Source organism: Engystomops pustulosus, chromosome 6, assembly GCF_040894005.1.
Source record: "Engystomops pustulosus chromosome 6, aEngPut4.maternal, whole genome shotgun sequence".
NCBI lineage: Eukaryota > Metazoa > Chordata > Amphibia > Anura > Leptodactylidae > Engystomops > Engystomops pustulosus.
In genome coordinates this window covers 21197314-21224373 of record NC_092416.1, presented here as the reverse complement: position 1 = coordinate 21224373, position 27060 = coordinate 21197314, and the positions used below count along the sequence as shown (strand labels likewise).

Here is a 27060-nt window from a genome sequence, read left to right as displayed (position 1 = left end):
AGCGTAGTCGTAAAAATAGAAAATCACCAACACGTCCTATCAACTCACCGTCCTTCTGTACCATTTCTGAGGACGGGTCAGGTAAGATCACAGGAAAGTACAATACGTCCTTCTGGATGTCCAGACGCCCTGAAACCAAGATATGAGTTATCTGTGTAACGTCCGTCCACCTGCAGAACATCCATAAAAGACTCATTGTCCTCTTTCCCACACAAATTAATGAGTCCTCCGATTATTCATCCGCAAGATACAAATTAAACACAAAGGGCACAGACTGAGGCACGGACAATTTAATACACACAAAGCGGCGACTCTTCTGTAGGGAATGAAAGGGAGCAGGAGAATTTCTCTTGTACCTCCAACATCTATGATAAAGAAATGCGAAATCTCGAAAATGCCCAGATATACAGAAAGTGAGGGTGCAACGGACTACTCAGCCCCGCCCACAGTGCACTGAAATGCTCATTTGCATAAACATAGAAATGGAGATTTCTCTGCATTCCGGTAAATATTGTCTTATGAACTACATCTTCTTCATGCAGGACATTTGACCCTAAAGGCCATAGGTTTAGTTTATATGTGACCCTATGGTGGACTCAATCCCTTTACAGGGTTTGTCCACTTTCAGCAAATGGTTTGTGAAATAAAAAGTTATATAATTTTCTAATATACTTTCTGTATCAATTCCTCATGGTTTTCTAGATCTCTGCTTGCTGTTATTCTATAGGAAGCTTCATTATTTACTTCCTGTGGATATAAACCGATCCTTGGTCATGTGATGTCACACAGGTGCACGGCTCGTTATATCCCTGGTCATGTGATGTCACACAGGTGCACGGCTCGTTATATCCCTGGTCATGTGATGTCACACAGGTGCACGGCTCGTTATATCCCTGGTCATGTGATGTCACACAGGTGCACGGCTCGTTATATTCCTGGTCACGTGATGTCACACAGGTGCACGGCTCGTTATATTCCTGGTCATGTGATGTCACACACAGGTTTACGCCTTGTTATATTCCTAGTCATGTCATGTCACACAGGTGCACGGCTTGTTATATTCCTGGTCATGTAATGTCACACAGATGCACGGCTCATTATATCCCTGGTCATATGATGTCACAAAGTAGTGCGGCCTGTTATATCCAGGATAATGTGATGTCACAGATGCAAGGCACATAATATCCAGGTTCATGTGATGTCACACAGGTGCACAGCCCTTTATATCCCTGGTCATGTGATGTCACGCAGGTGCATGGCTTATTATATCCCTGGCCACGTGATGTAACACAGGTGCACATATTGTTATATATACTTGGTCATGTGATGTCAAACAGGTGTATGGCTCGTCATATTTTTGTTCATGGATGTCACACAGGGGCACAGCCTGTTAGATGTCACAAAGTAGCGCGGCCCATTATATCCCAGGCCATGTGATGTCACACTGGTGTAAAGCTCATAATATCCCGGGTCATGTGATGTCACACTGGTGTAAAGCTCATAATATCCCGGGTCATGTGATGTCACACAGGTGCACGGCAGATAATATCCAGGTTCATGTGATGTCACACAGGTGCACAGCTTGTTATATATACTTGGCCATGTGATGTCACACAGGTGCATGGGTCGTTATATATACTTGGTCATGTGATGTCACACAGGTGCACAGCTCATTATATTCCTGGTTCTTTGATCCCTGTCCACATGGCAAAGTGTTTATCCACAGGAAGTAAACAGTGAAGCTTCCTATAGAATGACAGCAAGCAGAGATCTAGAAAACTGAGGAATTGATACAGAAAGTATAACTTTTTATTACAAAAACAATTTCAATTATTTGCCGAATGTGGACAACCCCTTTAAGCATTAGGGATAGCCTGACAATATCCCTAGACTGAATAGCCTGTAGTGTGTGAATGATCATAAAAACTGAGGTCTAAAATTTTATCGCCTAAATATAATTGTATTTGTGGACGTGGGTGTCACTCACTGTAATGATAGACAGGCAGGCGGTGACAGCAGATCTGTTCAGGACTTGGGGTCCTTGTTCTCATGATTGATGGGGCTCCCCCCACTCAAACCCTCACCCCTTTAATATGGATAATCTGTGATTCTATGGCGCAGACATTACTACACGGTTTGATACATTGTAACAGGACAGGTCTCTCTTACCTTACTGGATCTCTGCTGCCTGTTCCCCCTCAAATCTCATGCGAGGAGGTCGGGGGTCCGAGGAGACCATTCCACTGGGAAGACAGAGAGAGAAGGACATATGAGAATGGAGAAGTAGCGATGGCTGCGGAGAGGGGACGATGAGGAAGTGACCGTCTGCAGGGGGGATGAAGGAGGAAAGAGGCCGAGGGAGAAGACGGGAAGTTCTTAGAAGAAAGAAGATCCTGAACCTGGAGGAAGGAGAGACGTCCAGTGCAGTGAGACAAGTGACTTTGTGTTCTGAGGGATCAGGTGAGGCAGGTATGTGCTCAATGGAGGGGGGATGAGAGGCCGGACCACACCAGGGGAGGGGAGAGCACACCTCATCCCATCCCCCAAACCCACTTACAGGGGATTCACTTCCCGGTTATCAGACAAACTCAAACTGGGATCATGTACATTCCACCTGCTGCCAACTCACCTGCCGGTTATCTACCTGCTTCCCACTAACCTGCCACTTACCCACCTGCTGCTTACCTACCTACTGCTCAACCACCTGCCAATCACCTACCTGCCCCCTGCTTCCCACTAACCCACCTGCTACTTATCCACCTGTCACTCACCCAATTGCTGCTCACCTACCTACTGCTCACCAACCTGCCACCTGCTTCCCACTAACCCACCTGCTGCTTATCCACCTGCCACTCACCCAATTGCTGCTCACCTACCTACTGCTCACCCACCTGCTGCTCACCAACCTGCCAATCACCTACCTGCCACCTGCTTCCCACTAACCCACCTGCTGCTTATCCACCTCCTGCTCACCTACCTGCTGTTTATTTACCTGCTACCCACTAACCTGCTGCTCACTCACCTGCCGCTCCGCTACTTCTGTCACCCACCTGCCGCTCCACTACTTGCTTCTCACTCACCTACTGCTTACCTATTGTCTGCTTAACCACCTGCTTCCCACTAACCTGCTATTTTTCCACCTGCCACTCACCCACCTGCCGCTTATCCACCTGCGATTCACCCACCTGCCGCTTATCCACCTGCGATTCACCCACCTGCCGCTTATCTGCCTGGCATTCACCAAACTGCTGCCAAATAACCTCCCGCTTACCCAAATGGCTGCCAACTGACCTGAGGCGCCTACCTCCCATTACCTGCCTGTCACCCACCTGCTGTTTACCCACCTGCCCTTCAGCCTGCAGCCCACCTACATGCTGCTCACTTATCCACTTACCTGTCTCTAATCCACCTGCCAAACTGGGAATCCTATCCAACCCATCCAACCTTATCAAAATGGTTTTCCATTGATTTCACAGATGACTGACCCTGCATGCTGGGACTTGTTGTACTCCTGGTAATTCCATGAGGACTGTGCTAGATGATGATCTATGGCTGAAATTTATAGTTCAGCTCTCACCATCCAGACCTGGTGCTGCCATGTTCTGGTGTTTGTTAGTAGAACATGCTGGAAGCTGATTGTTTATAGTAGGGCTTGCTGGGATCTGTAGTACCTCTTGCTGGTGAGATATTGGTCTTTATCACCAGCGATGAGTGAATGGACACAGACAATGGCAGGAATGTGATATTCTCCATTGCTGACTCAGCTACAATTACTGCAGTGTATACACAGGTTTATGGTGATGCTCTGCTGCTCTCTACTGGTTAAAGAAGATATTACACTTCAAAGATAACCAAATATTCAGAAAATTCTCTATTGGAAAATTGGATTGAGGGAACTATCAAGGGGGGCTACAGAAACGGGAGCACAGTAAGGAGGAGGCTATAGAAGAGGGGGTTATAAAGAGGGAGGATGCAGAAATTGAAACACTATAAGAATGGGGCTGCTGAAAAGGGGGCACTATAGGGAGGGGGCTGCTGGAAACAGGTGTAATATGGTTTATAGTACAGGGTAATAGTGGGCATTAATATTTTGGTGCAGTCCTTGGACCTTGGTTATACAGAGGTTGTGGGGTAGTCACAGGAAGCTATACAACACAGGTGGGGCCATTGACAGCACAATGACGTTACTGGTGCCACCTACTCAACAGGACGAACCTCAAAAAAGTGCCCCCCCCCCCCCCAAAAAAAAAACACAGACGTCATAGTAATTAATAGAATGAACAAAGCATAAGGTGTGATGGTCACCTCCCCCAGGTGTCTGTATTACAAAACTAATTTGTATCCAAAACTACCTGCACAAAGGAATCCTGCAAACAATTACTGTATATTAAGTATTTGTAAAATTGGGCTGAGAACACACAATGGGGGGATGTATCATACGGTGGTGTTAGGGGTCCCCTGATAGATCTGGCAAGTGGCATTAGTGGGACAGTTCAACACCAGGTCCAGGCTGGCGTGGAATTGTGCTACAGCCTGCGCCTATAAGGGCAGAGGATTAGTTTTCTAAGAAGTGTCCCCTTTAGTGTTCTATTGAAGATAATGACACCATGGATATCAGTATAGTTCCCTCTAGTGGTGAGAGCAGGGGTGTAACCACAGTGGTAACAGCCATAGAAGCTGCTACGGGGCCCGCAGTGTCAGGGGGCCCAACCACTGACCTGCCACACTAAAGAATGGGGGGTGTGCACACCATAATATGTATATAACACTACACATCATCCACAGTATACAGCTGAGTCAGCTGATCAGATATTGGGGGAGTGGGATGGGAGCTCTACTTTCTGCCCCACTACTTCCCCCGTGTGTTCAGCAGCTACTGGGCTGCATGCAATCATAAATCATATATGTAGCCTCTTATACCTCCCCACCCCCATCGCCGGCATTAGAAGACTGCCTGACAGTGAGTATATACATGTTTGTATACACTGTATGAGGGTATGCTGTGTATATATGCTGTATGTAAGTGTGTATAAATGTGTGGAGGTGCATATACTGTATGAGTTACTATACACAAGGATTCCTCCAAATTTTAGCACATACAGTGACTCCTCTTTATTTAAAATAAATATAGCACAGTACATAAATGCAGCATCATAATCAAGCTCAGACTCTTAATATAGCACCAGAACCAGGCTCTGTACAGAATTACAGCTCTGTAAATACATGAACTGAGAATCCTACAAAATCATACACAGCATCGGAACCAGGCTCCATACAACAAGACAGCAGTAGAATCACGCTCAGGACATGAATACAGCACCGGAATTCAGTTCCATTCATAAATATAGAGCAAGAACCAAGCTATTTGTCACGGGTGCTCCCGCGACCTGCGATCCGTGCCCCTCAATGCCCGCCGGCACCACGCTCGCGCCACTTATGCGTCCTCACTCCAGCTCCGGTCCCAGCCTCCTAGGGCTCTCGCGCCGGCGCTCGAAGATTTAAAGGGCCAGCACACCGCTGATTGGTGCTGCCAGTCCCCTGGAAAGTGCATAGTAGCCGGTCTCTCCCAGCATTCCCCACCGCATCTTCGTGCTCATGCTGTTGACAAAACTTCTGTCCCTTCCTATCGCTTGTGTTTGGATTTCCCGTTGTGATCCCGGCTCTGTATTTGTCTTTGATCCTGTTCCGCCTGCGCTGACCTCCTGCTTTGTTCCTGACCTTGATCCTGTGCTGCCTGTCTCGACCTCCTGCCTGTCCCAAACCACGAACCTGCCTTCCGTTTCTGTACTTCGCCTTGGCTGTCACCGTGGACAAGTCGCACCTGTGGAACGAACTGATGGTACCACGCAGCAGCAAGTCCAACTCGCTTTGTGGCGGGCTTTGGTGAAAACCGGGTGTCCCACATTTTTAATCAAGCTACTGAAGAAGAAGCTTTACGCTTCGAAACGCGTCTAGCACAAAATTGAGCAGCTATAAATCTTACAACATCTATATTTTACACCGGTGGACTATCCCTCTGAAAAACTAAATCTCGCTCCTGAGCCAGAGACATCTTTAGTGCCGCGCGCACTACAAACGCTGAGATCACTTGATATCAGGATCAGCTAGTTTGGGCTGCGGGAGGTGTAAATCCACGATCCATAAGCCAGGCAGCAGCGTCATCAACGGCGTCCCTAACACCACTGCGGAGCAAAGAACGAACCCAGCCAGCATAGTCTGGAGACATCTCACACGGCGTTCCCCAAAACGGTAAAACAAGTACAACTGGGGATCCGAAAAGCAGGAGCCACGGGGAAAACAACATAGCCCCGCTAAGGAATACCAACACCAACCCAGCCGAATATCAACTAACCGTGAGTGCCAGGCGACATAGTAGACTGTTGTATATTACAAAATTGAAATGGTACCATATAAAGATTGAAGTTGTTCAAAAGATTAAAAGCTGCTCAAGAAATAACCTTTTATTAATAATTTTTAGCATTTTTCTATTTTTCTATTTTTACCAAAACGTGTGCAACAGGCATAGGGCCCTATGACCTGAAAGCACAAACCTCCAGGAATATCTACCCCTTGGTCACAAACCACAATGTATATGTGCTATATAACAGACATAGACCTTACACATTAAACATATGTGACGATCTATCTCTGTTTTTTCCTCCATAAGAATTCTACGCAGGTACCTTGGAAAAAGGTTTCATGTTTCATTTTTTTGTTTATGTATAATTTTATCTCCTTTTATGTACGAACACAAAGATTAATGACTCATTGGAGAACAAGCAACATTTTTTGGACTACATCATATCCAGAAAACATATGCAGATTTCTTGTGTTATACATTGGTCTTTTTAAATCACCGTTTTAAACATTGGTCTTTAACCACTGTTGTTTATCATTGTATCGGTATAAGCCAATTAAATTAAATATATTGTTTATATATTCTGTAACAATCTGAGACAGTTTCTATTCTAGTGCCCACATTCTCTGTACAAAATTTGTCAATCTTTATCCTTTATTGGTGAAAAGGCTTTGGTGGCAGCACTGGAAAGGTTGGAAATTGATAAGTGCCACTACAACATCACCCAAACATGATCTTGAATTACATCCTGCATTATACTCCAGAGCTGCACTCACTATTCTGCTGCTGGTGCAGTCACTGTGTACATACATGACATTACTTATTCTGTACTGACCCTGAGTTACATCCTGTATTATACTCCAGAGCTGTACTCACTATTCTGCTGCTGGTGCAGTCACTGTGTACATACATGACATTACTTATCCTGTACTGATCCTGAGTTACATCCTGTATTATACCACAGAGCTGCACTCACTATTCTGCTGCTGGTGCAGTCACTGTGTACATACATGACATTACTTATCCTGTACTGATCCTGAGTTACATCCTGTATTATACCCCAGAGCTGCACTCACTATTCTGCTGCTGGTACAGTCACTGTGTACATACATGACATTACTTATCCTGTACTGATCCTGAGTTACATCCTGTATTACACTCCAGAGCTGCACTCACTATTCTGCTGCTGGTACAGTCACTGTGTACATACATGACATTACTTATCCTGTACTGATCCTGAGTTACATCCTGTATTACACTCCAGAGCTGCACTCACTATTCTGCTGCTGGTACAGTCACTGTGTACATACATGACATTACTTATCGTGTACTGATCCTGAGTTACATCCTGTATTACACTCCAGAGCTGCACTCACTATTACATTAAGTCATTTTTATTAAATATCCATTATAAAGATTACTTTTCTTCTCTTGGTTATATTAGACTCTTGCAGTGAGGTCACTGTCACAGTGGGGCCTAGAGGACTGGTAGGGTCTTGTAATTCTCATGGTCCATCAGTGTTTTCCCCGTGTCAGCTGCACCCAGACAGATGTCCGCACCATGTTGTCCAGTTCTTTCTATGGGTAATAATTAGCTTAAGATGAAAAGTTTCTAGTAGGACTTTACCCCTGATTGTGAGCGGTCACTCTGCCATATGTCCATGAACACACAGCGTGTCTCATCACACGGATCCGCAGGTCCTGGATCTGTGGGGTGTAACCAGGGCTCATATAGTCACTGTAATATATATGTATAATGTGACATAGTAGAGTAACACATAACAATGCAGTCTCTTCTATTTATTCCTGTTCATCAATTTAAGAAAACTGAATGGAAAGTAAATGCCTTAAAGGGATGATCTTTTTGTACGTGTGACATATCCATTTGGATCCACCCCTGACCATAGACCGGAGGTCCTCTAACTACTCCCCTAACGTCTAGCCCAGTGATGGCGAACCTACGGCACGGGTGCCAGAGGTGGCACTCAAAGCCCTTTCTGTGGGCACCCAGGGCTTCACCCCAGCACAAAATTTGCTAGACATGACTCAAGGTTTCCTCCTGCCCTCCAAAACTATTCTAAAGCAACACCTTCTTGGCTGCCAGGACTACACAAGAAGCGAGAAGGTATGAATAGAGAGATGTATTGTGGTTGGAGCTCCAGTTCTGGGTCCCCTGATTCTTCCTCTTCAGGGGACCCTGGAAGGAAGCTACAATTCAAATTTTCTTTCTACCGTATTGGTGTCCTCAGAACGCCAATACGATTAAGACTTAGGATACAGTTGGGGTCAATAGGTTACTGCTTAAAATGCCATCTTTAAGAATCTTGTGCATGCGTGACATCTGTCAATTCGGGTTATCAAGGAGACAGGAACGGGAGACTTCTGGTCTCGAAATATGAATAAGTACCACCTCTTGGATGTTATAAACTTTAAAGATATAAATACCCCTTTATGGCTGCCTCCAAAAATATTCTGTGGATAAGAGAGAAAATATAAAACTTAGGAGGAAAGAAAACACTTCAGCCAAACACCAAACTTGACCCCAACCATGAAACCTGGAAATTGTTTCAGTTCATCAATATTTCTGGGATGTCTTGAGTGAAGAACAAACCTTCCTTCCCCAGTGACCATATATGTAATGCTAGGGAAGATGCACAGGCCCAGAGCTTACCCAGAACCTCTGTCCCTGCCTACTTGTCCGGCCCTGTGCTAAACCACCGGCAGCAACTGGATGACAGTACTTACTCTGGGTATGTGCACAAAATAAATGACAAACAAAAAGAGACCCTTGAAAAAGTGATGGTGAAACGCTTGTTGGGGATCTGTGGTGGTGTGCTTATCTTTTGCTCCTCGGTCCAATATGCAGTCTGGTTGGTATTTGTCCATAAATTGAATGTATGCACTAGCACTGTCGCTATATGTGGTCATTATTCCGGCTGCTTAGTCGTAATTTATTTGATGTATACTTTCTTCTTTCTATGTGGGACCTTCATCTGGACTACTTTTTTTTAATGGGTGTTTTTAAATCCTAGTGATTATGATTGTTTATTGTTTTGTTTTATATGAATTGGAATTATGGACTGGAGTGGTCTTTTTTTGATCCTTTCATGTATTGATGATACTATTTGCATAGTCTATTTATAGGTAGGTATTGTTTGTTGTGGGGGGCTTTGCATATAATAAGTTGATATACCTGTATTCTTTGGTATTTCATTTATAGACAGAACTGAGCCATAAGAGCATTATTATTCCAAACACACCACTGTCACGGGTGCTCCTGCGACAGAGAAAGCTTGTCCCTTATGCCTAGCACTCGTCTTGTGAATTTCCGTTGTGACCCCAGTTCCATCCCTGATTATGCTCCTTTGCTGCCTGCCCTGACCTCCTGCTCTGCCTTTGACTCTGACCCTATGCTGCCTGTCTCGACCTCCTGCCTGTCCCCAACCACTGTTCTGCCTGACGACTCACCTTGGGTGCAACCGAGGACAAAGTCACGCCTGTGGAGCGGCCTGGTGGCACCAGACCGCGGCGAATCCAACCCGCTTTGCGGCGGGCTCTGGTGAAAACCGGGTGACACTTAGACTCCACTCCCAGGTGTCGGCTTATGTCATAGTCCGCAGTGGTACAGTGGGTCCACTGCCCCTGAATCCTAACAACCACCTTATAAATTGAGTACTGTAATCCTATGCACGATACTCTCTCTACCACAAACAAATTAGTTGGTCTTTCCTGAAAGCAAAGAGTAGGCTAGACTCTGCATCCGGCAAACTTTATTGACAAATGGTCTCCATACCAGATTAGTGTAGTACAGGGTGGTTATTCTGTCACAACGGGGGAGAGGTACTTACTCTGCTCTTAAACACATGGGGCAACTTGATGACAGTCCCTACTCTGGCTATTTATACAGACAACAAACAAATAGAAAGTCAGGCAGAAAGACACAAGCATAGTCAGTCCATTCAGGTCAAAACCATGATGTTGGCGAGGTACAGAATTGTGAGGAAAAGAATAGTCAATCACAAAGCAAAGGTCAGAATACACAGCAATAAGCACAACCGAAATATAAGTACTGGAGGAGGGGGTATATATGGAACTCCTGGATGTTATCACATCATATTCAGCCTTCCATCACTCGAACAACACTAGAAATGCACACCCAGCTCCAAGGTGTAGCAAGATTAATGCAAAGCTCAACCGGGGTGTAAACTAATAGTGAGAAGTACTACAGATTTGTTCTTGCACCAAATTGGAAATGATATCAGTTTTTAAGTTTAGTAACTTATGGGGTTCAATTATATAATTCTGCCGATCTCCTAACCAGCACCATTCCATGTCTAAAACCATTTTGTACCATTCCTCAAGGAAAATGTCTTTCAATGTATCAATATTCCTGGGATGCCTTGTGTGCCCTAATATACAGATGAACTGAAACAGATTTGTAGGGATAAAGGGTTAACCCTAAAATGCCTTGTCTTCTTATCTGTATCCCCGGAATGCTGTGTTTCCATAATAGGCAAAAATCTGTGTTCTTACGATGTGTCAGTCCACAATAGTCCAGGGGTGTTACTACTAAAAACGGCAACTAGAACCATTTCCTTCAGACTCCGTCTGACCAGGTCCCGCTTAACAAGTTTCCTGAGCCTTACTCTCCTGGGTAGGAAGTGTGCTGGGTCCATCAGTCCCTTCCTGCTGCTCCCCCTGGCAAACTACCTAAAATGTCTAGAAGCATCTGTTGATAGGTTTAGAAGATCATCCCTTTTTGCCATGGAGCACGCCATGCTTTAATCTATAAATGTTCCGGGAAAAATCTGTATTCCTCTTTCCCATAGTACGAGCTCGCTCCTGGCAGAAAGAACTTCAGGTTTTCTTTCCCAGCTCCCAACTTGTTGTCCGTCACTCCAGAGCTAAACCTTGCAGAATATCTGTCCTCTTAGCTGAGGAACAAGTCTGATTCCACGGTCACCATGTCTTGTTTTTAAGGTCCAGCACCTCATGCCGTTCATGTCATTAGGCATCATCCCAGCTAGGACCAGGCTTCTCCTCACCATCCAGTCCACTGCATGGTGCCTAAACTACCAAGAAAACTCACATTTCCTCAACACCTTAAGAGTAACACCGGGTTCAACTCATCCAGCTGTAACAAAGTTTATATAGACTCTGAGCCCAGGAACATCACCAGTAAAATAGTGAATGCAGCTCTGGTGTATAGTACAGGATGTAACTCAGGATCAGTACAGCATAAGTAACGTCATGTATGTACACACTAGGGCACTTTTACTTAGGGTCCGAACACCGCATTTTCGTCGGGTTTCCTGACTTTTTACCGTTTTGCCCTGAATTGCCCCGGGTTTTTGGCGCACCCGAACGGATTGTGATGCATCGACGCCAGCTTGCATGCGACACAAATCGGGGGCCATGGACGTCGGACAACCCGACTGATTCGGACAACCCGTGGAATTTAAGAACGAAATTGTGTCTCAAGATCAGCACTTACATGCACCGTGAAATCCGGCGGACCTTAGCAGGAGAAGCGACACATGCAGGATATCGGGCGCACAATCTTAGTGAATCGCGGCAGCTCAGAATCCTCGTCAGACATTCTGGATTGGTGGCATCAATGGGACAGGTAAGTAAATGTGCCCCAGTGACTGTACCAGCAGCAGAATAGTGAGTACAGTTTTGGAGTATAATCCAGGATGTAACTCAGGGTCAGTACAGGATAAGTAATGTCATGTATGTACACAGTGACTGCACCAGCAGCAGAATAGTGAGTGCAGCTCTGGGGTATAATACAGGATGTAACTCAGGGTCAGTACAGGATAAGTAATGTCATGTATGTACACAGTGACTGCACCAGCAGCAGAATAGTGAGTGCAGCTCTGGAGTATAATACAGGATGTAACTCAGGGTCAGTACAGGATTAGTAATGTCAGATATCCAAAAAAATGCGATGAGGCAGCACCTTATTTTGCCATGGGTGGATACAGATCACCTTTATCCTTACCGGAGAGCTGCCTCATCGCATTTTTTGGATATCTGATCTTACAAACCCGTGGATCAGGCTTGTTTGAGGTGTGCACCCACTTCGCATTCGCTGTGCTGCTCCACAATCGGACTGTTTGTTAAATAAGTTATATCATGTATGTACACAGTGACTGCACCAGCAGAATAGTGAGTACAGCTCTGGCGTATAATACAGGATGTAACTCAGGATCAGCACAGGAAAAGTAATGTCATGCATGTACACAGTGACTACACCAGCAGCAGAATAGTGAGTGCAGCTCTGGAGTATAATACAGGATGTAACTCAGGATCAGTACAGGATAAGTAATGTCATGTATGTACACAGTGACTGCACCACCAGCAGAATAGTGAGTGCAACTCTGGAGTATAATACAGGATGTAACTCAGGATCAGTACAGGATAAGTAATGTCATGTATGTACACAGTGACTGCACCAGCAGCAGAATAGTGAGTGCAGCCCTGGAGTATAATACAGGATGTAACTCAGGATCAGTACAGGATAAGTAATGTCATGTATGTACACAGTGACTGCACCAGCAGCAGAATAGTGAGTGCAGCTCTGGAGTATAATACAGGATGTAACTCAGGATCAGTACAGGATAAGTAATGTCATGTATGTATACAGTGACTGCACCAGCAGCAGAATAGTGAGTGCAGCTCTGGAGTATAATACAGGATGTAACTCAGGATCAGTACAGGATAAGTAATGTCATGTATGTACACAGTGACTGCACCAGCAGCAGAATAGTGAGTGCAGCTCTGGAGTATAATACAGGATGTAACTCAGGATCAGTACAGGATAAGTAATGTCATGTATGTACACAGTGACTGCACCAGCAGCAGAATAGTGAGTGCAGCTCTGGAGTATAATACAGGATTTGTTTTGTTTGTTTTTTAACAAGCCAATGTTTTCTTTCTCACTAGGTTCCAGAAACTGGTCCAACTACAGTTGAACCCACACCGTAGCGTACCAGAACCCACACAATTTTAACTACCCAAAAACATTTTTTTTTTTAAAATCTGGGACCATCATTTCTAATGTAGCCAGTAAGAAGGCTTCAGTGTCCGCCCTCCTGCTAGTCTTATCACTGCAGAAGGGCCAACACTTATGAAACAATAGAGAGCCACATTCCAAAGAGCTACAATGGGAATTATATGTGTTGCAGAATATTTGGATAAACAATAATGCCCAAGGGTGTTTGATCATTGTATGTGGAAGATTGTTCCATCAAGCAGAGTCAAACTGGGTCACCCAATTGCCAGAAGATAATCGCAGGTTGTAATCATGAACTGGGCCCCAGAGGTCCAACAAAAGACAATCCAATTTATGGGGCTAAGCCCTAGACTTGTCATGATCTTCTAGTCATCTTATGTGTCTACTGGTGTATTTCACTTAATAACAACCCCGATTTACCATCTACAACGAGAGATGACCTCAGATGGATGTTCCCCATGGAAGGTTTCACTATCACAGGTCCTATGCACCACTGTGCTCTGATTGCTACCTGAGGAGAGTTTGGTAGTAGCCTACCTACTACCATGACACAAACACCACCAGCACCCGTAGCCTGGTCAGCTCCAATATCTTGAAGTTCTGCATTGTCATATGAAATGATGGCTTACCTTGGATCCGATGTTGATGTAATCCAGAACATTCCATGTCATCGTGAACCCCACTGCTTCTTGTCACATCGCCTCTATAGACTTTGAATGTCAGGTTGTCAGTAACCTGTGTGAAAAAGGGTCTTTATTATCACATCATCACTTATTCCATATATATTGAATACAAATCTAATATCCTACAAATTTCACAGCTTAGAACCTCAGTTCATGATCTCTATTATAGCATGGTTGGGTGTGGCATGATGTAGACTCCATTGTGCGTTGGATACACCCAAAGCTCCTCTTGGTCTACATGCTCTTTACTTCTAGGCACAAAACAACATTATTTGAAAATCCCCCCCAAAAGTCAAAACTAAAGATATGTCACCTAAAGTAGGTCGATTTTAGGTCTTATTGCTTTTGCCAATCATTCTCAAGCGGTTCTTTTAGAGACAGATAAATCTAGAAGCCAAGTCGACAAGCCAAGTTTTTGAGCTGTTTTCTATAGAGGTCTACTAAAAACAGTCATATTGACGTTTTGGCTGGATATATTTATCCCACATGACTAAAGACTGTTTAAAGAATAACTTCTGCAAGTGGGAAGGACTGTGCCATCAGCCTAGATTAAGGCTCTACTAGGACTTCTTTGACAGGACCTAAATTAACCAAGAGCTGGAATAAAATGGTGTCTTGGAGTCTTGGTAGGAGGAATATGTAAGTGGATGTGACATTACACTGCTCTGTCTCTGCTCTGACCGTGGCCAGGACCATGATGCATGCGTAAGCCTCTCAAACTAAGGCCCCATGCACACAACCATCAGGGACACGTATATCCCGCCGCAATATTTGCTCCCCATAGCCAGCTATAGTACCCGGGCTCGGGAGGATGAGCACAACACATGCTCACCATTTTGTGCTGCGCCCACACAAAAGATAGAGTTTGCTCTATCTTTGGCTGTAAGAACGGCCATGTGGTGCTATCTGCTATGCAGAGGGGAGAGGTGAGCAGCACACCAATGTGTGCGCACGTCCATGTGGATGAAGCCTAGTCCGTTTCAGTGCCTTTCCAGGTGGAAAATGTCTGTCCAATCCACAGTTGGTCGTTTGGAGCCTTAAGTAGACAACCAATGTGTGGTTGAGTCCTCCACCTTAGAGGATGTTCTGTGAACCAGTGCCGCCATCGGGAGTAAGAGAAGTCTTCAGCATCCAAAGATAGAGGTGCGGAGGCTATCCAAGACCCCAAGTGTGGAGGCGTCTGTATCAACAAGATCCAGGACCACTGAGGTGCTAAGCAGAATTTGAGTTTCTAACGCTTTTGGTTGTCGTGGAGCGGAGTCTTAAATAACGGGTTTCGGGTTCCACGTGCTGAGTGTCCCCTGAATTGCACATATATTTACTTTTTCTTTCCCACATGTGACATTGTTATATCCCTAAAACTTGGATTGCAGCATAAGAGCCAGTGGACTGTTTGGTAAATAAATAACCCAAACCAGAAAATGTACAACTTACATTGATATTTCTTGGTCTACTGGATAGAGGGTGGTATATCTTGCAGTCTGTACAAATTTTCGGGGCATTGGATCCCCTTAGTGGTCATATTTTTCAATATTACTTTCTATATTTGTTCCTAATCATCAGCATCCAGACAACAAATTAAGACCTGGACTAAACTGCTACTAATACATATATTAATCTGTGATACAAGCAGTACGTTATAATTTATATTGCTATATGAGTTTGATCTCTCTGATTGATGGTTTATGGAGTTATCTATATACAATACTCTTTATTTGCTCCCCCTAGTAGGATATATATATGTCTAATTTTGACTTTTTTTTTTTTAAATACCCTTGTCTGAGCATTTTGCTATTAGAATTGATCCACAACCAATTACTTGTATTGTCTCTGTTCAGTGTGTGATCAGATATATTAAGGTAATAGTATTGAACTTGTCCTTTTGCAATGATGAGGAAATACACTTACACATGAGTTATTTATTCGGAGAGCTTGGTCCAGATAAATCGATCTCTTTATAAACCTAACCCGTAGCCAGCGTAAGAGTAGGAATACGTAGATCTGTATCGCAACTTGGGTTTGGGTTAGATAAATTGTTCTTTTTTGAGATATCGACCCAACTTATTTTGTAACAGATAAACAAGGGAGTTTTGAATATGAACTATCCTTGTTGAATGCCTGGAGAGAAAAGTTGACAAAGTAAAATCGAATTGGTCTTTACGTAACAGCTAGGTAAAGGAATGTGTTATAGGGTTGTCTTAGTCTTGGGACATGTTCAACCGTATTGACATTATAAAAACGGTATTATTCTATCTGTACTTGATGATTAATTGTAGCAGATTTATTTAAGACATAGGGGCACATTTACTTACCCGGTCCATTCGCGTTCCAGCGGCGGCTTCTCCGCTCTGGATTCGGGTCCGGCCGGGATTTAATAAGGTAGTTCTTCCGCCGTCCACCAGGTGGCGCTGCTGCGCTGAAAGTAAACTCATCGCGCCGGAATGCACCGAGCTGGACCAGGTGAAGGTAAGCGGTCCTTATGCGACACAATTCGGTTTTTAAATTCAGGGGCTTGTCCGAATAATTCGGGTTGCTCGAAAACCACGCCCCCTATTTGTGGCGCACGGAAGCTGGTGCGCGCGCGACACAATCCAAACCCGTGCGCCACAATCCCGGGGCAATTCAAGGAAACTCGGCGCAAATCGGAAATATTCGGGTAACACATCGGGAAAACGCGATTCGGGCCCTTAGTAAATGACCCCCATAGGCTGCCTGCACACGAACGTATGCCCACAAGGTTTAAAAACATCTTATATTTATTCTATGGGTCAATATGATTACGGGGACTTAGATATTGTTTCTTACTTTTTACTAAATTTCTCAAAATAAAACCTAATATGGAGAAAAATCGATAGTTTTTGCATCGCCGTCTTTCATGTAACAGTTTAAACACCCGCGATTGGAGCTCACTCTGACCGCAGGTGTTACACTGGGGTGTCTGCTGTCAATTACAGCTGATCCCCCATGTTTTATGATGCCAGATCAGCTCTGATCATCAGCGCAGTGGTGGATATATTGGATGCTGATCAGAAAGGGGTAAATGATACAATGGTTTTTCTCATATGACTTAGATAGTAGGGTGAGTTTGATAAGTAAAGAGTTAAGGTGCGGTCATACGTTCAGTTTTTCAGATGCAGTTTTGAAGCCAAAAGCAGGTGTAGATTATAATGGGTTGAGACAAATAATTAGAGGGTGCTACTTCTACTTTTACTCCATTCCAGTTTTACTCCATTCCATTCCTTGGGGAGGAGAAGATGCCCCCTCTGATTCCAAGTAAAATAACATAAAGTTGATTTTATGGGGATGTGGTGGAAAAAAATTTTAGCTAAAAGAAGGCTGACAGTTAATAGGGCTGTATGAGTACCTGCCACTAGCTGTATTTGTGAAAATCCATTCCCTTTAAAGATAAATGGGCACAAGATACGATAAAGATGATGGACCTTATGTGAGTGGATAAGGAAAATGTATAATATTAAAAGAGTGCTAGAGGTTTCTCTAATTTGGGGGCATGGTCAATTAAACCTGCAGAATTTAACCTATAGCTACTGGGAATATTACAGTATTAAAAACATTAAACAAATTATAAAAACATAAGCAAATTATAAGTGAGAACTGGATAGAATTTTTTGAAGAATTAAAGAAAGAATTCAGTATCACAGAAAATCAATGTTTTGGATATTTACACCTATGACAATCTCTAGGATGGGGTCTGGGTTGTTAGAGATAAGGGAGTCCCCTTATTAATCACCGTAATGAATAGATTCTTACTATCGAAATCAAAATGATCTAGATTCTACAAAGCTCTCATGGAGCCTAGCTATAATCTTGGTGTGGATATTTTGAACGAGAAGTGAATGGTATCTTGGGGTATCTAAATAAGCAAAATGGGAACATGTTCAAAGGGATATTTAGGAAGTTCTTATTGTCCCATCACACGGGAAGGCCAGTGTCGGACTGGCCCACCAGAGTACCAGAGGATCCTCCGATGGGCCCTGGCTCAATCCAATACTGAACCCCAGAGGTCCATCAGAAAACACCACAATTTGGAGGCTGCTAGATTATAATTCCTGGGGGATAATGAGGAGTGGGCCCCCAGATTTATTTTCTCTGGTGGTCCTAAGAAAACACAGTCTGACACTGAGGAAGGTCCACCTTTATTTATCTTGCTTAGAGCACACTCCTCTCCTAAGAAACTAGCAACATTTTTTATCTCAAAGGAGTTCACATTGCAATTGATGTCCTCATGAAGGGGCAGATGAGGGGCGTGTCTTATGGTTAAAGGATAATGAAATTTTGATGTCAAATGACAAACACAATAACATCTAGTTATAAAATGGAAGGCATGTATCATTTTGATGCGTGTATCTCTGGTGTATTTTAGAAGGAAGAAATGTGTTGACCAATATAAATATCGCAGTTAATATATATTTTTTTTTTTTGGCTATACTCTGAGTATAAGCCACATTGGGTTTTTTCAGCACATTTTTGTGCTGAAAAACTCGGCTTATACTCAATTGTAAAAAAAAAAAAAGATTAAATACTTACCCTCTTGCGCTCACCCCCCAGCATCCACTTCTCTTTAGGGCTCATCTTTTCCTTGCACCTCCAGCTTCCTGGCAGTACGGCAGAGGCATGTCTATGCTCTCTGACTACGCACACACTATGATGTGGTGTCACTGTCTGTGTGTATAAGCATAGATGTGCCTCTGTCTACACTTCTGGGAGAAGCCACAAGAAACCCGGAGAAGACAAGCCGTGAGGAGAAGAGGATGCTGAGGGTACAAGCACCATTTAAGCGGGGCTCTTCTGCTCAATGTTAAGCAGGGCTCTGCTGCTGGACATTATGGGGGACTCTGCTGCAGGAAGTTTAGGGGCTCTGCTACTGGACACTTAAGGGGCTCTGCTGCTGTATATTTAAGGGGGGCTCTGCTGATGGACATTTCATTAAAAAGTAGTTGCTGCATTTCCCACCCTAGGATTATACTCAAGTCAATACATTTTAAAAGATTTTTTTTTGGTAAAAGTTGGTGCCTCAGCTTATAATCGGGTCCACTTATACTTACACTTATACAAAGAATGGATTTCACAAGATCCACCCATAGTTGAAATGTGGATTAGGACTAATATAACATTGCAAAATAAATGGTTTGAAATGTTGGGTATAAGGAAAAAGGAGGTGAATAGATACAATGTGATATGTAAGAAATTCAAAAATAATTATAGGGGGTGGGCAGCTGGATCGGTTGGAAACGGGAAAATTAGTCCTTTGGATTGGTCTAGAGAAGGAAAATTATCTTTCAATAGGCCATGGAAAAGTTGAAGGAACTTTTTAGTAGCTTATGTGTGAAGATAAATAAAAAATGGTTATATAAAATATGTGTATATATGTATATATGTTCTTTTATTTCTTTCCTTCTAGTTGTTTCTTATTGTGTATGTCCACTTTTATCCACTTTTATTCATTTTGGAATTAATGAAGGAATTAAAACAAAACAAAACTAACAAGAACTGGGTGTGGGTGGAAAATATTGGTAAAATTCGCCATAAGAGTGACAAATAGTATTAACGATCATCAGTAATTTTTTTTATTTGGACCCTATTGATAACATCATCTAACATAGAATCTGTTATTCCTCGCCAACAAAAAAGTCTATTAATATTCAGGGAAATAAAAGTAAAAGTAAGATAAAAACAAGACATGAGGTATAATAGATCCCTGTGATCACTTATGTTTAGGAGATCTCGAAACTCTGTGTGATGTCACGTAGACCCAACTAATTTTGGCATCAGTCAAAAATCATTAGTCTATACAGCGTAGAATCTACTACTTACCACGGTGGTCTTCAGCCACTGTCTCCAGCTATAAGGGGAATCAGGAATATTCGGGTAGGTATTACGCAGCTATTCTTTCCCTCATGAGAGAGCTGGATCTATCTGATGGGAAATCAGAGATGACCCTTCCACTGGACCCTGTCACTCATTAACCAGCGAGGAACAGTCAATGTTCTGTGTTCCTCCTGGTCTTACAGCTAATCTTTAAAGAATCATGTTTCCAGATGGAAGACTTCAAATGATGTCTCCAAGAAAAGAAAAGTTAGTGGGGGAGATTTATCAGAGTTTGTGTGAAGTTTTTTTGATGTATAAGTCCTGAAATAATCTTAACTACTAGAGAACCACCAGTAATTGTGATTAATTCCCTCTTCACGCCATCAAGTGGGCTTAGAGAGGTGTGAAGGCTTTGCGGCCGGTGGTGGAGTGGTCAGACGCGGGATGTTCCTGCCTCATGTCTGCGCACTCCCTAAAGCCTTCAAACTTTCATGACTGAGAGTTTGCAGGTTATGGTCCAATTCTAGGCCCATAAGCCTGGCCAACGGATACATCGGGAGGTCGAAGGTTTCTGATGTATCCAGTGGCACCGGAGGAGTGGGAGCTTTATCAAACGCTGGTGCCCAAGTGCCTCCTATGTTATATCCCTTCCCCATGTTCTTAAAGGACATCTACCATGAGGTTATGTGATGGTATATGACTATAACTTACTGCGGTTTTCACATTTCCTGTACTGTTGGTTTCCTGCCCAGTGCGAGATTTGAGTAGAGCCAGTGACATCCCAGAACGAGGCTGGCACGGCCCCGGGGCGTGCATAAATTGTATTATGGTGGAGCCTGATGGTGCTCTGCAGAGCACTGCAGGCTAATTTGCATATCTTATAAACAGATTTTTTTTTACAGAAATGCGGCCATGCGAAGAAGTAAGAAATTAAGCTTGGGACACATCAGGTAATATGATGGTAGATGTACTTTAAGTTGAAATGTTTTTAACTGTAAAGTTTTTTTTATTACTGTGATGGTCTGTAAAGATCTTATGTATAACTACAATAATTTTGTAAATTTTAAATGCTTTTTCTAAGAAAAATGTGCACTTTAAAGAGTTCTCCACTTTGGACATTACAAGGGTCCCATAGACCCCATAGAGATCTGCTGTATTTCATGGAGAAACCTGATAGTAAGTGTTCAATTTCCTTGTAGCTCCACCATAGAGGAAACAAGATATAAGGCCACATGCACATGAACATGTGCCGTTCACATGCCGACGACACTAGTGAATTGTCAGCTCATGCAAGAGGCCATGGAATCCACAGCCATGGATATGAGCCCATAGAAGTAAATGGGAACTTGTGCTAACTGCTAAAATAATGGCTAGCAGATGGCCCTAAAACACTTTTGTGTGCATGAAGCCTAACACAGTGTCCATTCTCATCAATATGAGCCTAATAGAGAAGAGGCTAGGTCCGAACTGGCAGTGATAAGAGGCTTCTGAACAAGAACCTTTTACTAATTATCCCTACGAGAGTATTAAATGTTCATGGGGTTGCCACGTGGTGGAAGTATATTGGTTACAAAGCTACACGGGAAACTCTGAGATATGTTAGATCTATAATGATTAGAGATAAGCGTATCCAAACTTAACGCAGCTCTGTGTAATCCAGACATGTTGTTTAATGGACTATTGAGCAGCCAATCAGGCAACTTTACGCCCCTAGCAAATAAGCATGGCTGTGATTGGCCAGGTGAACTCCTGGAGGTCATACCTGGCCAATACAAGCCAATGCCTAGTTAATGGCCAATGCTTAGTTACTAGGGGCGCAAAATTACCTGACGCCAATCCTAAATTTCGCGTTGGCTCATCTCTATTCATGTTCTGTGTTTCTGCCATTTGTACACAGATGAATAAGTTATAGTGCTCTAACTATTATCATGGAAAAGGTCGTCTGGGATGTTGAAAGAAAAAAGGTTAAGAAAACAACACTAATATGAGAGCATTTGCTAAAATCATAAAGGGTCATTGCAGGTTTTCCAGGGACAAATTACCCAAGAGGTAATAATTCTTTAGCAACCTTACTGAGAACTATGTCAAATATCTCAGGAAAAACATACATAAGTATCTGCCAGGGCCCACAACATAAACGGGGTTAAGTGTTGATGGTGCAGCTGCCCCTTCTCATGATGACGGCCCCTTGGCTCCCGATGTTACGGTGACTAGCAGGTTAATCCTGTAGGCTTCATGGTTTTCTTAGCTTCTAGGCCCGCAATTTTTGACTGCCCCTGAAGACAGCAAATCCTGAGTTTGGCGCTCTAATTCCTCACCTTGTGTTGGCTCATGATGTTCTCTGATTCTCTTGGCTGGTCTTAGTGTAGAACTTCATGTAGTGAATCTCTCCTACTCTTGTAGCTGATGACAGAGCTGATAGACACTGCCTGCAGATCCACTGGTGACTAAGGCTGCCCTTATACAACCTTCTCCTCCCAACTTCTCCAACTTTCCTCATGTGTAAATGGTCTACCTGTCAGCTTTGCAGGGCCTTTGACTTTAAGGCAGAGTTGAGCAAAATTAATAAATACATTAAAAAGTACAAAAAAACCTTTATTTTAAGATTTTAAAAGAAAACAACAATACAAAATTGTAAATATATTTCACATTGCTTATGGAGGGGCCCAAATAATATTTTGGGGACTACACATGTACTGCTTGAGAAACCGCTGCAGTACACAGCCATGTGTTGAGCTGTATGTATCCTATACATTAAAGCAATCACTGAAAAATACACTTTGAGCTGGGAAGGGTGCTCTTACTCTGCTCCGGCTCCAGAGTCCAGCATTGTGGGGGTCTCCAGTTCTTTAACACTGCTGATTGACCCGTAGCAAGTCCTGGCAGTGAAAGAACCATCAGAATGCCGGGGCAGGGTTTTATTTATTTATTTATTTTTGTTTACACCATCCCTGGGGCTTTTCAGAATTCTTGATGTCCCATCATAAATATGCTCATGATGACATGGGTACTACTACAAGTGTACCCACACTTTCACAGCTGGAATTTGCATTGCTACAAAATGTAAGGCTACTGCTACAGCTACCCTGACAAGACACATCTCAAAAATTAGAAAGAGTAAAGGGAGCGCCCTCCCCCTCCTACTGTTCCCCACAGTTACAGGGTGCCAAGGAGCTACCATGGTCTGACAACGGCCTCCTGTTCCACCATCTGCCAGTTCTGTTTGGTCCAGCCCTACAGAAGAAGTGCAGAATATTATACAAGCGACTGAGTGTTTGCAGGTTTGAGTCATTGGGACATTGAGTGCATTTACCCGAAGGTTAGTGGCATAAAAAATAAAAAGCCAGCAAAAACTACCATTTACGTACCTTGATTTCAGAAATATGATTTAAAAACTATTTTACAATGGCGCCAATTAAAACTTTTTATAATCCCTCCAAAAACAAGGGTCTATTCATGGAATGATAAAAAAAAAGTTATAACTTTAAGAAACTGGTAAATCAAAAACTAAATAGCGTCACTTAGGTAAAAGAAAAAGGGAATAAATTTACCTATTTCATATCTCTGCTATCGTGCTAATCAACCAAATATTTTTTTCACTTTAGTTATGCTGTACCGTGAACTGTGGTATTTTTTAAAAAAATTATATTAATTATTATTTGAACATGGTTCAAAAACCCTAGGGGGTCTGAAAAAAAATCTGATCCCCTTTCCCCAGAAAGCAAATAGGGGCTCATGTATCTTTAGGCTGAATTGTGCACCAGAGCTTTCGTTTTTGTGTTCTTTTATTTATTTTTTGCTTATCAGAATTATCATTCTGGGTTTTCCTACAAATCATCCCAAAAAATGTAAACAGACAAATTGGAAGAATTTATCAAATTTTTCTCTCTTTTTACACTTTCTTTTGACTTTTTGGGGCACATTTGGTGGACTTCAAAACTAAGACTCCAAACTGCTTCCACATATATATATGATCACATAAAGACACATAAAAGGGGCGACCCGGTGCCTATTCAGACCTTTATGGCATTTTCCATACCATCATTACCTAATATGTTTGTATATTTGTTTTTATATGTATGCGATAGAACGCAAAGATGGTGAAACCCAAATTTTACAGGACACAAGCAATGGGCAGGGAAATAATGGAATCCAGATCTTCTGCCGTGTCTTCAATAGTTCTAAAAATTTGAGATCATTTTTGTTAGTATTATAACAATTTTGACCAAAATAATGGATAATTCTGACATTACAAAGACAAAATCAGATTTTTTTTTTACTCCTGCTACCCTTCGATTCCTCCAGTCTTCAGGACCCTCTGACTCTTAATTCCTAAAGTTCATCTTCCTCTTCTTCATCAATCGGTGTTCTAGTTTCATTCAGATCAGTACTATAGAGGACAAATTTAGACAAATGTTTTAGTCTTATGGTCGTTAGAAGAAAAGTTTCATTAGTGGGGGAGAGGTAAAAAGTGAACATGGCATTATAGGGGACTAAGAGAAATGGGGATTATGAATGGGCGGGCGCTACCAAAAGGGGGCGTCAGTTGGGGTAATATTAGCAGGGGCTAAACTGAAAGGAAATGTTATTTGTGATGGTGCTACAAGTCAGATGGGCATTATATGTTGGTGCTTGGTGGGCCACATTAACGGATATTGTATATGAAGTCCACATGGGACCATTATACAGTTTGTGGGTAGCCTCAGGACAGGATGCATTTACAGTCAAAATGAGGGGACATAATACATGGTACGTGGCATTCTACAGTGTGCATGTGGTACAAGAAAGGTGGCATTATGCACAGTGAAGTGTCAGTATTTCTAGTACAGCACAGTTTTTGCCCTTTTACAGATTCCATACATGTTAGGTAAAAGTTATCCGAGCCGACCATTTTGTGCAGGTTTGGATGACCCTTTGTATACAGGGCTTCCTGCTTTTTCCCCCAATAGCAGATATGGAGGAGGTAAGTATTGGGCACGTTGTAATTTATTTGCCCACTCCTTTTGTTCTGCCATTCCTCTGGCCCCATGACGGCTCAGCGAACCTCATGATGAGGGGTCGAAAGAGAGGTATCAGCTGAATGAATGTTTGTCCAACATTACCTGATGTGCAATGGAAGTGTTAGTGTTGAACTTTTGTCTTTTGTGACTCATGTACCTCACAATCACTGTGATACCATTATGTTGGAAAGAACTTACCCGAAGAAGGTCTTGTGGTATATTCTGGAAATCCGCTCCACTGAAAGACACAAACAAGTTGAATTTCTATATACAGTATTTTGTTTGTTGTATATGTTTTCACTTGCTCTTATAACATTTTTATGTTGATGTTTTTGAATCCTTTTGAGAGATGAAAGAGGGTAGGATCACCAATGAACCTTTAGATATTCTTAAAATGCTTGCACCAAAGTGCTTAAAGAGTGTGCTGGGGACTGCAGTGGGTTATTCATATGGTGGGAATGTTAGGCCCATGATCAGAAGAATTGGGAAAGGCAGTTCCAGAGGTGGAAGTTCTTAGAGAGTCTACAAAGGAGTCAAGGAGATGGCTTCAATGGTAAAGACAAGGGAGAACACTGTCAGCAGGTACCTCTCCTCATAATGGCTGATGATTCTCTCCAGGGGATGACGTAGAAGCAGAGATAGGCTGGCTGAAATCATTCCTGTACAGTAGCATAGGAAAGCTTTGGAAAACATAACAATTGTTCTCCTCTTGCCTCCAAGGAATAGGGCCACAACATAGGACCTGCTGTAGGAGGTCAGACCATGGCAGTCAATCAACAGCAGGGTGCTCAATGGCAAGAGGGTATGATGGGTCCCATTGATTGTTGAAGTAAATTGTTTTAAGGATGATCTAGTTGTTTGGGTTGTACATTTTGGTGGTAAGTTTGAAACAGTGGAGTTGATGGCACTGGTGAAAATTGGTTTGGCACTGAAGAAAAGTTACTTAGAAGCCTTCATGACCCATGTCTTCCATTGGCCAGCTTCACAGATTGGCAACAAAGTTGGGACAATATGTTAAACTCCTGGGTCTGGTTTTGAGGTTTTTTGTAGTCAAAACATGGACAGTGGGAAATTCTAATTCTTTACTGGGATTATAGAGGATATCAGTGTGAGGCCTAATGGACACAACCATAACTGGCGGCCATGACCTAGGTGCAAAAACGGCACAGTCATGGTGTGATGAGTATAACGTGTTTCACCTCACCTTTACTGAGCTGGTTGCCCGCGCCACAATCCTATCCCCCCTATAAGTGTGGTGCCGCTGCTCAGCTCATTTATCTCATACGTCATTTATGAGATGATTTGCTAATTACCTTTATGCAATCAAACAGAGTCTTGTCTGCTGAGGCAACCAGTTTCTTATTTCTACAACTTCTTTGTAGGTCATTATAAAAGGGAGAGCACTGAATTGTGTTGGGAATCATAGAAAGAAGAAATAAAGAGATCGGCTTGACTGAGGGCCTACAGAAGGCTACTAGTTCTTATACAGTGCGTACGGAAAATATTCAGACCCCTATTAAATTTTTCACTCTTTGTTTCATTGCAGCCAATTGGTAAGATGAAAAAAGTTCTTATTGTTGCTCATCAATGTGCACTCTGCTCCCATATTGACAGTAAAAAAAAACAGAAATGTAGATATTTTTTCTAATTTATTACACAAGAAAAAGTGAAATCTCACATGGGTGATAAGTACTCAGCCCCTTTGCTGTGACACTCATATTTAACTCACATGCAGTCCATTCTTCTTGAGATGGTTCAACTCTTTCATTGGAATCCAGCTGTGTTTAATTAAAATAATTGGACTTGATTACAAAAGGCACACACCTGTCTTCACAGACTTCACAGTTCACAGCGCACATCAAAGCACATGAGAATCCTGAGGTCTAAGGAACTGCCCAAGGAGTTTGGAGACAGAATTGTGGCAATTCTCAGATCTGGCTAAGGTTACAAAAGAAAGTTTGCAGCAGTCAACCTAAAAGCACAGTATCCATCAATAATTCTTAAATAGAAGTAGTTTGGGACGGCCACAAACCTTTCTTGACCTGGCCATCCAGAAAAACTAAGCAACTGTGGGAGAAGAACCTTGGAGAGAGAGGTTAAGAAGAACCCCATGATCACTCTAGAGATGCAGTAGCGAGATTAGATTAAGTTCCACAAGTCAACTATCACTGCAGC

General features: G+C 42.8%; 1 protein-coding gene across 1 annotated transcript in view; it reads right to left on the bottom strand.

Moving 5' to 3' along the window:
• The window catches only part of HPN (hepsin), a 29955-nt gene extending 9943 nt beyond the window's left edge, over positions 1–20012 (bottom strand). The window contains exons 1-4 of the mRNA XM_072155100.1: positions 19892–20012; positions 14006–14111; positions 2170–2243; positions 49–129 (exon numbers count right to left, since the gene is read on the bottom strand). Coding sequence (XP_072011201.1) covers positions 49–64 — 16 coding nt within the window. The 5' untranslated portion in view covers positions 65–129; positions 2170–2243; positions 14006–14111; positions 19892–20012. The remainder of the gene's footprint in view (positions 1–48; positions 130–2169; positions 2244–14005; positions 14112–19891) is intronic.
• Between the last annotated feature and the right edge of the window lie 7048 nt (positions 20013–27060).